Source organism: Colius striatus, chromosome 7 (assembly GCF_028858725.1).
Source record: "Colius striatus isolate bColStr4 chromosome 7, bColStr4.1.hap1, whole genome shotgun sequence".
NCBI lineage: Eukaryota > Metazoa > Chordata > Aves > Coliiformes > Coliidae > Colius > Colius striatus.
The window spans coordinates 6,918,789-6,935,340 of record NC_084765.1 but is presented as its reverse complement, the minus strand read 5'-3'; the positions used below and the strand labels follow the sequence as shown (position 1 = coordinate 6,935,340).

Below are 16,552 nucleotides of genomic sequence, written 5' to 3'. Positions count from 1 at the left end.
ACTGAGGTTTTTGGTCACCTGGATACTGAGTAGGAATCTGTATTTTGGTGTTCATGAAGCTAGTTAATAATCCTCTCTCTCTATTCCTATTAAAAACAAGAACTTAACATTAGGAGAACAAAATTGCTGTCTATATTTAATCATCTTCCCCGCAGAATGCTTCTTAGGGCTGAAATCATTCATGTAGTTGAGACTGGGTGGCAGAAGGCCTTTTACGACAGCGTGACTGTTCTGAAGATTTTTATTTAGTAGGAAAATAGTGTTAGATGCCCAGATTTCAATGGGAAACATTGTATTGTTAATATCTTCAAAAAGTTGGTTAGAGTTTAGATACAGGAGAGAATACACCTCCAGATGGAGACAGTTTTTTGTACAGGTTCACACCCACAAATTGATTTTGTAGGTAATATGGAATTTCTGCCAGTTTACTTCTTTTAAATGGTGTCTCATCCTGAATGAATACCAAGAAATTTATTTTTATTTGAGTTATATGTTCTGCTCTGTTTGTTCACTAGTCTCCTCCTAACATCAGTGACAATTTGATAGACGTGTTGATGACACTGTATGCCCTTAGTAACTTAAAAATGGGAATTAGTGTCATTTGCCCAGCATGAATTGTCCTCCTTTTGAATGGCTTTTTTTGGACTTGATTCTGTCACCTCTGTGGAGGTCAACTCATAAGACAGTGCACTAGAGAGACTCGTGGTTAGCAATCTGTTTAGGAGACGGCAAACACTTCACTTGCATGGAGGTTGAATTGCATCTTGTCCCTGGAGAGGGTGATACCTTGAGGCTGGAAAGTAAAATGATTGAGAAGGCTATGTGTAGACTTTCTTACTTGGCCTGTATACTTAAGTTGGGGATTAAAGAAGAACACATTTATTTCCTGATCTGAAAAGTCAGTGAAATGTCAAGTAGTTACTATAGTTCACACCAAGTATATGTTGGGAGGCAAGGCAGGAATCAGAACCAACCTTGAGTAATTTTCTGCAGTCCTCTGGGTATCTGAATACTAAGTATTTTTTTCTGAAACATGAAGATAGATTTTAGATTTGGTAGCAAATTCCAGAAGTTAATAAATTCTCCTAAAAATGTTGTATGCCTTAAGTTTAATTGTCCACTTGCCTTATTACAGAAGATTTACTGTCTATTCGCTGAATTTATTATCTCTAAGAGAAAGTGTTGAGTTAGACTTCTGAATTGTGTACATTTTAGGGCATTCCAAATTTCAATCTTAATACAAATGGGCATAAAAAATGGAATATGTGCTGCAATAGATGTTTATACAATTCTTTTTTTGACAGAGCTTTGTAATTATAAGTCATCTCATTAGTTTTCTACATTTGTCCATTGGACCAAAACTGTTTTGCAATTTTTGAGAACGACTTGATCTGTCAAGTCAGAGTGAAACCAATTAAATTTAATCTGTCCTAGAGATCTGCTTTTATTTGTCTTGGGGGTTTTGGGGGTTTTTTTGTTTTGTTTTTTGGGTTTTTTTTTGTTTTTGGTGGGTTTTTTTTGGCTTTTTTTGGTTTTTTTTACATTGCAATTTGAAAAACTGTTAAACTCCTGAAGCAAGGGCTAAAGCCTTCTATGGTTTCCAGCTTAGAAATAAGTTCCCTATTTTATGAATCCTACAATTAGAATGGTTGGAAGGATACCATGTATTAGTTTCACCTGACTTACTGAAATATAAAAATGCGTATTTTTCAAATCTTTAAATTAAAATTGACTCTAAGTTCACATCTCATTGGGGTTTGGGATGCCAGATTGTATTTTCTGAGTACATCTCCTGAGTGGAAGTTTGTGGAGCTTATAGTAGGGGAATAAAAATCTGCTTTCAGTGTAGAGAGCTTATTGGTGTACCTTCCTATTAGGTGCAGTTTTATCAGCAAATGAGTTCTTTTGGGGTGGGAGAAAGGCATTAATTTATAACAGTCCCTCAACAGCAACAACAAAAGAAAAAGTGCTTCTTAATGAGACGTTTAAATGAAACCATACTAGCATAAAACCAGCAATTTATTGTTTTATTTAAAGGAAACTTTTGCCTGGGCCTTAGAGTGGTGCTGGTACTGTTTGGTTTCAGTTGTTTTGCTTCTCTGACCTTTGGAAAGCCAGTTATAGCCAAATTTTAGAAGGTATTTCATTGACTAAAAAGAAATGTCATCTGCAAAAGTATGATGAATAGGATTTCCAAAAGCTTCGAGCAATTCAATTTCTGAATTCCCATTAATATCAAAGGAGGTTAGGTACTTCAGAAAAAAGACCAGCTGACTATATTCCCCGAAAGAACACCATAGAAAAATGTGTATTTTAGCTCTTTTCTGGTTTTATTACTGACCAGAATCTGAGATTAACAGTTTGGACTCTTAATTACTTGAGGTTTATATCAGGCTGAGAAGATGTATTACTATAAATTCCTTTATAAAGGCAGGCTTCCTTAAGTTTGCCCAGATTGTGACAGTGGATAATATAGGTCATTTCTGTTTAATCTCATAAATCTTGCTGGAAGTAAAACAGCTCCAAAACCTGTAATAAAAGGGTCCATCATTTCCCTGCAGCTATAATTGTTGGAAACGTTAGTAGTAAGCTGCTGAGCGGTGCACTGAATCCTCCTGTGGGTTTGTAAATGTAATTTATTTTTTTTTTCCACATTGCACCGACACACAATTAATGCCATTTCTGAAATAAATATCAGACCTCTGGTTTACAGTTTCCAGAACTCTCTCTTAGGTTTTGATGGGTGACACATGTACATGGAGGTTTCCAGAAGAGGTATGGCTTTCTGTCTGATTTGGAGTGGTCTGTTCTGGGATACATGTGCTTGCACAAATAAGATTTACCAGTGGGAGTGTTGAAAGGTATTTCCATCCCTTTATTTTTAGTCAGGAAGAAACCAACTGTTTTCTTGGTGTTTGGCCATGCTGGAAGATGGAATTAACAAAATTTGTATGATTTAAACAAATAATGGCTGCCAGCAGCCAGCTAAAGCAATGCTATATTTTAGCATTCATTGTATTTATTGAGAGAAAATGAGTGTTTGGCTTTGTCATTCAGTATGTGTTGCACCACAGAATTAGCTCTGTGTATGTGCATGTATACATTTTTCCGGCTGCAGATAGCTGGATATCTATATGATGTGCTGAATTTATGCTGTAAGAATTTGCAGACTGTCCACCTTCCAGTGAAGTGTACCATGTGATCAGTTAACCTGCCTGTTCCCTTCATCAGAGTTTTTGTAGTTTCCCTTTTAATGGCATATCAGTTATAAATACCGAGACGATAATCTACGGCCTCAAAAATATTTGTATGAGGCCTGGTTTGTTTGGAATTTACAGATCCAAGTTACAAAGCGATAGGAATTCTTGACTGACTCAAGTGAATTTTCAGGACCACACATATCTTGACACAGGAGTATTAAATAGCACAGCGGGCCTGGAGGTATGTCTCCTGTGTGACAACCAGGAGTGAGAGATGTGTACTGAGCTTTCACGTTCCATGTTCTGTGAGCTCTGTAATGACCCTGGAAGGGGAGGAAGAGGTGCCGAGGTGACCCTGTGGAGGTTGATGACTTGCAGTCGTTTTCTTGTCCTTTTCTTACCTGGTGCACTGGTTTTTGCACCTTTTTTTCAGTTCCTGTTGTAATCCGTTCCTGTGACTGGACCTTCTTCATGTAGAGTCTCATTTAGGATTGGGATCTACAACTGTGCTTGAGAAAGCAGCATCTACTCTGGCATTCATAGTGAGGTGACTTGAGGAGATAAAGGTGCCAGGGCCTGTTGAACTGAGTGAGCCAAACCAATTCAGGGAGCAAAGCCAATGAGATGGAGCGACTGGGAAGGCACAGCCATGTGTGCCAGAGCTGCATTGATCTGAGTGTGGGTGACTGAACCTGCAGTGGAGGAGAGAGGGCACTGGATAAAAATCCCCCTGATGCCTAGTGAGTCCTTGGGAAAAAATACATGGTCTTGCTCACCTTCCCAAGAGTCTTAGAGCCTCTCTTAGTGTAATTTGCTTTTTTTTTCTGCATTTTTGTCATTCAGAATCTTTAGTCTTGACTGTGTGCTGTTGGCTCTGATGTGTGCCTGATGATAGTCCTTTCACTGGTTTTCACGGTGATGGGTGAGGAGATGCGTATGCCCTGCCTGCCCAGCTGTGGAGAGTCCCAAACAGGCAGCTCAGTGGAAAGGTTGTTGCTATGTCTCAGGCTGCCAACGTCTTTCTTACAGCTGGAGCACACAGGGCAGTTGAAATGTTGTGTATTGAGATGCTGTCGTGAAGACATTTTTAAGAAATGAGTGCTTCAGTAAAGGGAAAAAGAAAATACCTGGATATTCCAGGATACTTTACAAATTTGGGGAATTGCATCCAGAGAGGCAATGGGAGATGCAGTTCAGAGTAGCACAGGCACAGAAAGCTTGCCCCACTGTAGCTTTGAGAGAGTGAGGCAGCTCAAAAAATTCTTGCTAAGTTCAAATGAAGAGCTGAGGGACTATATCTGCTCAGTGCTGGAGTTCTGTTTTTTAACTTGATAGTATATGAAGTCTTTAGTAATGTGTCCATGTTCATACTAGCTGGATCATCTAAACTAAATGACACTATGTTTTAAGACTTACATTACTATTTTGAGCTAAATATTTTAAATGCATGTGGGTTTTTTTGTTTTAAACAATTGCATTTACGTACAATCCTCCTGTCTGACGCTTTAAAAACTGGTTCTGAAATTGTGAAAATGCCTAATAGTACTGAGATTATTTTGTTTTTAATAAGAAAAAAAATACATCTTTTGTTTTTGTTCCGTTTCTTGAATGTCTACAGTGCATACAGGTGCATTTCATGCATTTTTCTTCAACTGAGAGACTTATTGATATATTTTGACAGCAATAATTAAGTCATAGGTCTCATATGATCACCCAATTCCAGGACTTGGGACTGGCTCTAAGAAAAATAGCAATATAATATAACAAAGCTGTGAGGTTTGGCTACAGTAACAAATTACTTTAAGTTTCATAACAAGGAGTTTACACAGAAATTCCCATTATTCACTTTCCTTGAACTTCCCATGCCAGGGGAAGGAAGCATGTATAGAAGCAGAGGTGTGAATTCAAAGAAAGAAAAAAGTATGTAGAAAATATATTGCTTTTGTTTTACAGTTTTAACAAAATTAGCTTTTGTTGCCTTAGCTGAGGAGGGGAACTAATAGCACTTACAAACAAGCTTTTTGAAGTGCTTTTGCAGAAGGTGTTTGCATTTGAATCCTAAAATAAACATACCAATGTAACTGAGTCTTTGAAAGAGTATTTGGTTTGCAGGTTTTGAAAATAGGAATAACAGGAAGAGTATGAAAATGTCGCAAGATGAAGCTAAACTGTAAATAAATTGACTATTAAAAGCACTTATAAGTAGGTGATGTTTTAAGAGCTGGTAATAGAGATATGTTTTTAATGTAGAACAGTTACTAGATACTTTGTCTCCAAATGACTCTCAGAGCAGTAGAGTAGGTGCAGCAACACACAGATATTTTATGTGGTACACAGACTTGAAGTCTGGGCTTAAGTGTATCTATAATAAATACTAATTTAGATGTCATAAAACCCCAAAATGTAACACGGTGGAGAAATTACGAAGAGATGAAAAGATACCATGCAATGTGAAACAGTCTAGGACAGACATGGCCTGTATGTCATGGGCGCATGTGGTGAGCCTGGGAAACAGTAAAGTCACATGGTCACTGTACTGACTTGTTCACCTGAAACAAAGCCAACAAAAACAGCTTAAAAAGTGGTGGACTGTGAGAAGTAATAGTGGTACTGCTAGTTTGAGTTATAGAGTTTGGGGCAGAGGAAGGATTTTTAGCATCTGTAAATGGTTTGTCCAGCATAGATACTGCATTCATCTGAATGATTTATTCCATGTTGGGAACTGGAAATTCTTCCTGGCTTAATGTTTAAGATTTTCATTCTGTCTCCATGGATGAATTGGTTTCTTGGGAACTGTTCTATAAGAGGGGATTTGGGGCCTGCATATCTCAAAACTCAAGAGAGCAAGGAAGTGAAAAGGCTGTGGGTTCAGCTCTCTAAGCACAGGCATTCCCAGGGACTGGCTAACCCAGCCAGAGCCCTGGATTTTCAGCATTTGAACTCACCCATGCAGAATTATCCTTTACAATCAAAACTTATTTCTTTTAGAAAAATGCTCCTTTGTTTTTTCTAAATTTTCTTTGAAAACAGGGTCCCAGCGTAATTCTGTCTGCAGCTATGTCTTGGAGGGCTGCACTGCCTTTTCTGTCTCAGGTTCTTTCTAGTGCTGCTTTTTTATAAGACATCAAAGCTTGGGCAGAAATATACAGCTGATGTGTCTGTTTCATAGCATGACATCCTAAATCAAGTCCTTTGCCTCTGTGCATGTGACAATCCCAGTGTTTCCCTCCTCTGTGAGTTTCTGATTTCAATCTTCCTATCCTGCTGTCAAAATCCCTTTGGTAACTTCTGTGTTGCTCATTGCTTATTTACTTCATATCCACTTTTAAAGTGTAAAGCCGTGACAAAATCTGCTGTGCAATGGATGAGGACCCTCACCTGGCCCAGCAGCAGAGTGAGGGGCAGCGAGGGGCTTGCTTACTTACATGGCCTCGCTCTCCGGAAGTGCTGTGGTAACTTGCTGTCTTGAAGTGCCATCTTTGGAGGGAGATAGTGGTTAGTGGTAGCTGAGCAATCCAAATCGGAGCCGGTTTATGTTGTCATTTGATTCAGCTGTAGTAGTGTGTGAGGAACTGTAAATTTGAGGTTTTTTGGTTATTTTGTTACTTTGTCTTCCTTTTCTTAATTGCTGTATTAGTTCTAAAGTATGAACATTTAAACTATTCTGGAAGAAAATTTACAGCATCTTTCCATGAACATGTGTTTCCAAATGCAGTGATAAAATAATCTGTAAAGTGTTTCAGTCTGCCACCTCAAGAGGACTGAACGAATAAAGTACTGGTGGTGATGGAGTGTTGAATGTAGCTGGTTGTGCTGTGTGTTTGGAGCAAATGTTAAAGAACCCTTTGAATTTCTTAGGTATGTGCTTGGATTCAGCAGAGACTGATGGTAGGCTGGGCTGAAATGATTCTTTTATCTCCTGTTGAATTGCAGTGAGTGTCAGATACGTAACTGTTACAGAGCTTTGAGAAATGCCCATCTGTAATCCCCAGATGCTGGGTCATGAGGTGAGCAGACCACCATAAGAATGGATGCCATTCACAGCCCAGGTAGAAGCCTGCTAGGGAGCAATGTGTTGCCAAAAGCTGTGAAAGGGTAGTGCCTTGCCTACTTCAATAACTGATTGCACAAGTTCAGAGGCCAGTCCTCTTGTGATGTAGTGAAAAAGAAAAATCTCACTTTGCTGTTTGCCATACTGTAGCTGTAGATGGGGGAAAAATAAACCTTGAGCCTTTAGGACTGGCAGTAACACCACTTTTATTAATTTTCTATTGAAGGACTGTTTTGAGTTAGATAAATTGATGGGTTGGACACAGTATCCTTCAGTATCTCACTTTCAAATACTTAGTAGGCAAGCACTACTGAGTAAGAGAAGAAATTAAGCTAAGATGTAGAAAAAAGGTTACTTGGCAACATCATAGTGTTTGTAAAAAGGAGAAAGAAGGGTCAGGAACATAATGAGCTTCAATTATAGAATTTTCTGTAAGTAAGTCATTGCATGAATAGAAAAATCCTGAACAGGTTTTGGTGTCATACTCTAATGGGAATTGCCTAAAGCAAAACGGAGTTTGTTTGGAAACAAACTGCAGAGAATAGCAAAAGCATAGCTGCTGTGTATGAACAAAATTTGACTCCCCAGAGACAGGCAGTGCTGGTCATAGCTCATGCAGAGATGATCTAAACAAGGTATATAGTAGTGATGAAAGTCAATGTTTGTTTTTTGTGTTGTCTGGAGTAAACATTCTTGGAAGTGTGAAAATGTTGATTTGAAGACCCTCGTGTTTACTGTGTGACATGCTGTTTGAAAAGTTTAGACTTACCTTCAGTTATTGTGAGGAAGACACCAAGTACAAAAGCACTGTGGGCTGTAATTACAGTTCTGCCCAGCTTGCCAGTGTGGTTTCAATGCATAAATGAGTTTTCCTCTGTAATAATAACCTTACTAATTTCTGACCCTTGTAGAGAAGAAGAATCCAGTGATTGTTGGAGTTCATTTTTTTTTGCAGTGCATTTCTGTAGTGGTAACCAATTGTATGACTCAAGTAATTGTACCTGCTGCTTTGGATGGAATAAGAGGTGCAATACTAAAACCAGAAAAAAGCTATCTACCAAACTGCCCCTTCACATCCAGTCCAAAGAGTGTAGTCAAGTAAACATCATCTTGTGGAGCCTGAATTTTTCAGTGGAAATTTTCCATTGGAAACAGTATAAATCCACATGGAGTTTGATTTTTTTGAACCACTGTTTTTTTTAGAATTGTGCTTTATTTTCTATTGTACATCATGCATCTCATTGCAATTACGAGGGTTTAAGAAAAAGAGATTCATAGTGATGTGTGCTATCACTTGTTTCATGTAATGTGGAAAGCAAAACTAAGAAAACCTGTTTAATTTTGCTTTTACTTTCAGGCACTGATTTCTGAATGTGCCTGATTTGCTAATTTGTCACAATCAGTCTTAGAACAGCATTATTTTGAGTGATTTTAGGGAACTCGGAGCTTGATTTTATTGCTTCGATGATTTGAGACATTAGTGGACTACTATTCTGACATAAGTCCTGAATGCCTCTAAATTTCTAGTTGTAGCTCTAACCTTGATCCAAAGTGGCACATTGAGGGAATGCGGTTGAAGATTTGTGGAGCTGGGATGGGATTTTCTGAGGTGTTAATCCAGATGCTGTGCTACTCAAATGTTGAGTTCGGTTGAGCAAATCAAACTATGGTAGCTCTGCAGAGAACCAATTGCTGTTCTAAAGCAGGCAATGGATTGCCTTTTGTATTTCAAGTTTTTCTGTTAGAATTTGAAACGTCTAACCATTAAGTATGCATAAAGCAGTTCTCTTCCCTTTTTTTCTCTATTTGTTATTAGACTCAGTTCTTCTGCAATTTCCAGGCTTCATCAAAGCAAACAAATATTCCTGTTGGCACCTGTAGGAGTGTCTATGCCCTTGAACAAAATCAGATGCTAGCTGCTCTGCTCAAGTGAGAGGCTGTTACTGACCCACCTGCAAGACCTATCATTTAATGGCCCATGTTCCTTTTCATGTATAAAGCAGATTATGGAAAAAATATATCTGAAATCAAAGTCTCTCCAGTCCATTTTTTTTCCAACGTTTAAATTAACTTTAGTATCAGAAGCTGACCATATCTTGTGTATTTTTTCATCTTCCTTCCTTACCAGGTAAGTATTTAAGAAGCACTGTGGTCCCTTCTGGGTTTTTGACATTTCTGTTAACAGAGTCATTTCTCTCAGTATGATGTGTATAAGTGGATGTGGATGTGTGTGCGCTCATGCTTATGCAGAGACAGATCTGTGTTGATGTGAAGATTTTAACCTTGTAACTGTTATGAGATCTTTATGTGTCTGCTTTAGGGTCGACCCTATCCCATATGACACTCCAAAACCAGCGGGCCACACGCGATTTGTCTGCGTCTCAGACACACACTCCAGAACAGATGGCATCCAGATGCCTTATGGGGACATCCTTCTCCACACGGGCGATTTCACCGAACTGGGACTGCCCTCAGAGGTTAAGAAGTTTAATGACTGGTTAGGTAAGGAATTACTGCGTTTTGGTGACCCCAATTAACCTCTCCTGTCTAAGTGTCAGTCACTGCCTAATAATTGAATTAGAACACTTGAAATTCACCTCTCCCCCCTCCCCTTACTTCACTTGTCCTTGTGTGATATGTTGCTTCTAGCCTCAGTATGATTCCGTTAATTAAGACAAATGCAGAGACTTCATTATATTTCTGCGTTATCTTGAGTGAAAAGATTCTGTCATTCCAAGACCTATGTGGCCTTATGTGTGCACTGACAGGTTGACGGCAGTACATAACAATGCATACAGTGTCCCATTAGTTGATACTGCGGGGTTTTGTTTGCTGTATTTTGGGTTTGATATGATTTAAAGCAGTGATGAAAGGTACAAAATATTTGGAAATGATGAAAGTCCTTCTTCCCACAATATAGGACAACAAAAATCATTAATAATGGTTGGAGGAGAACAATTTTTTGGGGATGAAATTCACATGGTTGCTCCTTTGAGCTAAGATATTGGCATTGTAACTTAGAACTCAGGCCCTCAATGTGTCTTTGGTAGGATGTGTTTCATACTCGTGCTGTGTGTTTGCTAGCGATGCCTTCACAGTGTATTGCTACACTTGAGGGCAATTAAATTGCAACAGCAGAAGACCAAAATGAAGGAAGGGAACTTGTGCAGGATGCTGCTGTTATACATACCAATGGTATGCTGGGCTATGTACTGTCATGTCACAACTCGCACCGGAAATACTCCGAGGTGAAGGTGACTCGAGCAACTAATCTTAAAAAAAATATGGGAATGAATTTACAGCATTATATAAAAACATATGAAAGCACAAATTTGTCATCAGGCTTTACCTGCATCTTGCCTATCATGACAGCCACATCTCTGTGTGCCTTCATAGCATTATTTTTTCCATTGGAGTTCCTTGGCTGACCCTTCAAGAGATTAAGAACGTATGAATTGACAAAAGGTATTTTTAAATAGAAGACCTTCCATATTCTCTGTTTTTTCATCCTCCTTTGCATTTTCTCTGTACTGTTCTTTTTATCTTCCTTATGACCTCCTTGATTTCCACAGCCTAATTTTAAAGAAATTTAAATTTTATTCCTGTGCATGTGGGGCTGGAGCTTCCAGATAGTGCCAGATTGTAATTTAGCTTTATCATTCTTATTTCTAGAAAGTGGTACTAGATTTTATGGGCTCAAAACTATCCATTTTCTAGGAATGCAATCGCGGGACTGGAAATCAAGCAGCAGTACAGAAGTCAGTGGATATGTATGTAGGTTGAGGGAAGAGACAGTGGGAATTATCATCCTCAGCTTTTGAGCGTTCTTTGTGATAGCCTGTAAATGTTAGTGTTGCAAAGGAGGCTATTGCAAGCAAGGTAAGAACAGTAGGAGGCTGCACAGCTTCCCTGTGGTCCTACAGAGCTTCAGTCCTCCCAGAGAAGGTGGGCCAGCACTACTGCTCAGTGAGGTCCAGTTGTTAGATGCCAGGCAGCTGCAGAAAAGGAATTACTTACCGGTGAGCATAGGCCTCTAAAGTCTAACATGAGAGCACTGGGAAGAGCAGTGTCTGGCTACCAAAATTCCTCTTTGGACTTTGAGTCATTTCATAAGTATTGTTTAGATACAGCCAGAGGCCATGCCCAGTGCTTGGCAGTTGCAGATGCTAACTCGGTGCTGCAGAAAGCCAAAACAAGTAAGCTGCTGGTGTGTTTGCACCCTTTTGGGGAGAACCTTGCAGCATTGGCAGCCACTTGGTGTTCCTTGTATTTAACAGGTGTTTCATGATGTGTAACTTTATCACATAGAGCCTTGGTTTAACATTTCCAACAGAAGAATTGTAGCTGTTTGAACAGGTTTTGTTCCAGCCTCAAATAATTTACCATGGGGCTTTCTTAGAGTGTATATAGTTCTTGTGGAGGTCACTATGGTATTTATTTAAAGCAGATTTTGCATTCTTTGACAGTCACTGTCATTGAATCTGGAAACTTTAACTATGAGATCCTCATCTACTGACTTTAGCCTCAGGCTTTCATATTTCAGGTACAGAGAAAGCTTCTTTTGTTATTTATTTTTCTTTCTTTCTTTTCCTTTTCCCCCCTCCTTTTTAATGTGCACAGAGTCCACTTGGATTTTCATATATATCACAATACCAGTTATTAGGTTTCTGGGATAAGGTGAGGCAGCAAATCGAGTACCCTGTGGAATTTTACCACACTGGGAAATAGCTGTTCCAGTGCTCTCCTCTCCTCATCAGGAATCAAAACACTGTAAAGTTAGGCATGTCCTTTCGCCACATTGTTTCAGGCTCTTATCTGCAAAAAATAGTGTTCTAATGTTTCCTATGTATATTGTGAAGATTAATACTTTTCAGGTTGTGACCTGATGGCATGTAATAGGTTTGAAAAATACATACCAGTGGCAGGCAGGAACAATCAGGATTTTCTTTTTTCTATATAGTGAGAGGCATCATAGTTGGTACGATGACTAAGGCACAAAAACTATCCATAGTTTTCTTGGCAGTAAAGCCAAGAGAAGAGTTGAAAAATAGCTGTTATGAACCCCTGCCTTGCTTGTACTTCACTGGGTGCAACATATGCCAGAGTTATAGGACTTGAGAGCACTGGTGTCAGCCCTGCAGTTTTATATCTTGTGGGTCTTGCATCCCTTTAACTCTTTGTGTATCTCACCTGAGCATCTTGTCTATCCATTTCATTATCATTCATCCTTCCTTGATGTGCTTTCCACACTGTCTTTCCTCCTCCTCCTAGCTCTCAGATCTTCCTGCAACTTATAGTAGTACTTAACACTTTTTATTCCCTTTGGCTGATAAATTTTCATTATTGGTTTTGCATGAAAGTTGTCTGGGCTTATACATTGAATAACCTCTGTGGTCACTTTAGTGATTACATACACTGGCTGAGGTAATTTATTCGCTTTGTTTTGGTGTGAACACGTCCCTTGGGTCTTGTAACTGCTGTAATCACTTGACCTTAGTGGCTGTTAAATGCTTTAAACACAGTTATTTTAAATTTATAATTGTTTTCATTAAAAATCTCTTATAGTAACTTAACTGACCTTGCAGTAAACACAGCATTATGTGCTGAGGATGAATTAAGATGTTATGCTATGCCCAATACGTTTCTTACTTAATGTTTCAATATACTATTATTAACTGTTCATATTTTTCCCATCCATTCTCATTGAGTCATATAGGGGAAATGAAATCCAGGAATATCTAATTATAGCTCTTCGTTGTGCGATATTTCCTTCTCTACTTGATGGGGAGTGATTGAATAACTCATGAGAGCTGAAGAGAAAGCAAAGATATATTCAGGCAGATAGATCTTTAATGAGTGACGATATGTTTGTCATGCTCGATTAGCACGGGCCTGATTGTGCGTAGCCTTGCTTGTGTGAATGATTTGCATCTGGTTTAGTAGTTTTTCTCAGATACTGAGTTTTGTTCCTTTTTTTGTCTAGTGATTATCTCTTATTGTGTTCTTTTTTGGGTTTGGGGTGGTTATTTTTCCTACAAAATTTCTAATAAAAGGCATATTACTGGACAAACTAGGCAAAATTTGCAGGGGTCAACTCGTGTGAATCCAGGAGGTGAAATTGCTGTCGGTTAATGTCTGTGCAGCTGAGAGTAGAATTTGGCTATGGTTGTTTTTCTGAGTTGTTCTGGGATTTGACAACTTCATGGTTTCATGTTTCTTCTTTCATGTCTTGCTTTTGTTCTGAATGCATTTTTCTTTAATTTCACTTGGATAATGACTTGAGCTTTCTGAATGGTTTAGTGGCTAAATACATATCAGTTTGGACTGAACCAAATGCTTCTTTACCTGTGATATATGCTTGCCTTTAGTATAAACCCTGTTGATAGAGCTAAAATAAAAATTCAGCTTTTTCTTGGGGATGTAGTTCCTCCGTCATGTTACTTAAGGTGAGAAGATGATTATATGCTATTTTAACATGGAGGTTTTCTTGTTACAGTTCTTTTAAAGTTTGCTTTGATGTGAGTGTTTAGTTACTGAGAATGGCAGCTTCTGCTTGGATTTAATAGCTGTTATATGGAGTAGATGACAAAGTGGGAAGAACAGTACAAGTGTGGCGGTGTTCTTGGAGGTATGGAGTTAGTACCAGTCTACACTTAAATTTCTGCCTTAGTACTGTAGAAATTTGAAATCATAGTCAAAAGTGCAAGCCAGACACCTGCCAACATAGTGTTTGATCTTGAAGACAGTATAATTTAATCTGCAAAAAATGAACTGTAACGAAACAGTATAATAGTAAGATCAAGCTCTTTTCTTATCACTGTTTAAAAATTCAGGGTCACATTCCTTTGTATCCTTTCTCAGTCTCTGGTCTGCCTTCGATATTCCTTTATTTTATCTAGACTTCACCTCCTCTCCAGGCATATTTCATTTAGGGTATTGTGTGAGTGTTCCTTTTGCTAATGTACACTGAAAGCAGATTCATTGTGACAAAGTATTTGTTCTTGAGAATTTTGCTCTGTAAAACTGTATTTCTAATGTGAGTTATTTTAGCATCTGACAAGATAGTTTTTTATAAAAACAAAGCAGTAAGCTCTAAATTTCTCTAAATACAGAGGGATATTAGCTCAGAGTATTCTGAACTAATTTAGAGCCAGAAGGAAGCTTCTGAATATTTTAAAGTAAAATTATGGCAAGAAAAACAAATCTCTTCCTATTTTTATAAATTGATTTATTTCTGATTTGTTTTTTTACCATCTGGAGCATATTTTGAACCCTATATTGCTCTGCTTGTTACAGCTAGAATAAATAATTGACTGAACATAAAATACCATTTTGATGAACAAAACTCTTGGCACTTGAAAAAAAAATGGCATTCATTGCAAGTGAAAGAAAATGCTGAGGTAGCTTTAATCCTGTAAGTTATGTATGAGTTTCACACAGCTGTTCTGGGAGAGAGGGAAGCAAAATCTATTGGTCTAATTTTGAAAACAGCTATGTCTTCTGTGGGTGGCTCTGGTGAGGACCTTCTTTTGTCTTTGGACACTGGAATGGGACAGACTTATTTTAAGGAGAGGTGGAGCTGGCTGCTGAAGACAGTTAACTCTTTTGTTGATGTTGACATTCTGCTATCCCTCTGATACCTTTAGCTTTTTTATGGTTTGTAGGATCCAGATGATACCGGGCTCTCTGTTTCAGAGATGCTCTGAACTGAAGGTGCACTGGCAAGCCTGTACAAATGGTCTTATTGTGTCTACTTGGTTATTAATTCTGATGGCTGATAAATGCTGAATATGATAAGTTGATGCAATTTAATTGAAGAACAACCTCAGATTTGTAAGATGAAACCTAGAGTCTTCAAGGGGGTTTTTTTTGTGTGGTGATTTTTTAAACATATTTACTTCTCTGGATTACGTATCTCATTGCCTTTGTGGTAAAGTTTTAAAAGCTTCTTCCGAGTTTAGTTAGGTTTTATTGCAGTATCACCACTTAAGAATATTTCCTTGGCTTTTGTCCTAACATGAACTCTGTTTAATGTCATAGTTAAATTCTCATTTGTACTTAGTTTTAAATTCCCATATGGCTTGACTGAATTAATTGTCAGTGTTCAGCTTTTATTTGCATATACCCTTTTTTTGGATATAGTATTTTTTTTCTTCTCAGATGAATAAAAAATAATTTGAGTGTTACATTTGATTGTATTTACAAAATAATGGGAAGATACAGCTGTGTGGATTTTTGGTAATAAGCGGAATAATTTTTCTAATGTAGCAGTCTACAGTGAAATGTGAAAACAAGAGTGAAAAAACAGAAAGTGCAAAATTGTATTTTTGTGCTGGTGTTACTCTAGCTGCTTCTCCTCAGAGTCAGGTACTGGATACTTAGTGGAAAACACAACCTTAGAAGTATAACTTAAAAGGTAGAAGAGAAGAAATTGTGTAGAAGTGAGTGTCAAGATATTAAAATTTCCACTGACTGAAGTGGAATTTGTGCATGAGGAGCAGTGTAAGTTTATTCATATCTGATCGTTTTTTTCTTGTTTTGCTCTTGTTATTCCTGGCAACTTTCCATCAAGAAATTTCACAAGAAACTATTTTTACTATCTGTTAATGGTGTACAGTCAAACTTTGAGAGCTTTTTTAAGCTGTATTTGCTAATTTACTGGCGATACGGTGTAAAATTCTCTATATAAGTTCTGTACTACCTGCCATGATGGGTCAAACCAAATATTAAGGTGTTACTTGACAGCCATTAGAAAATTAGAAACTTGGCTTCAGTGAAATGTGCTTTCAAAGAGAATAATGTTCTGGCTTGAGTGGCCCTTTGTATGTTTTAACCAAACGTATTCATTTAGTCATTTTCAATGAAAGAAAGAAGCCAGCAAGCAGGGGTGGAAAGTATTGCACAGTTCTTGGACAGGTCTTTCAGTCACACTGATTGCTCAGTCATTTCCTCTTAAATGGGAAGGATGATCAAGTTTTCAATAACAAAACATAACAAAAACAAATTTATAGAAGAACCAGAATAATTCTTCCTTTCAATTCCCTTTTTCCCACTTTAAAACAAAGACTTATAGTTGTTGTGTCGATCAGGCATGAAACAAGGAATGCATTGCCACTGCAGCTGCGTATCATAACATGAGCGTGATTTCAATGCGAAGCAGTTAAAGTTCTTTGTACACCATCAATTTATTTTGTCACTTACAAATTAAATCTTGCATCAAAAATACAAAGTGCAAAACCGCCTCTCCTAAATTGTCACACAATGCACACCATATTAACAATAGCCAATTAAAATTAGAAGT

General features: G+C 38.0%; 1 protein-coding gene across 4 annotated transcripts in view; it reads left to right on the top strand.

The window, feature by feature from the left end:
• MPPED2 (metallophosphoesterase domain containing 2) overlaps window positions 1-16,552 on the top strand; it is a 111,478-nt gene that overhangs the window by 28,367 nt on the left and 66,559 nt on the right. For all 4 annotated transcript variants that reach the window (XM_061999796.1, XM_061999795.1, XM_061999797.1 and 1 more), the window contains exon 3: window positions 9,572-9,753. In XM_061999796.1, the coding sequence (XP_061855780.1) occupies window positions 9,572-9,753 (182 nt within the window). The remainder of the gene's footprint in view (window positions 1-9,571; window positions 9,754-16,552) is intronic.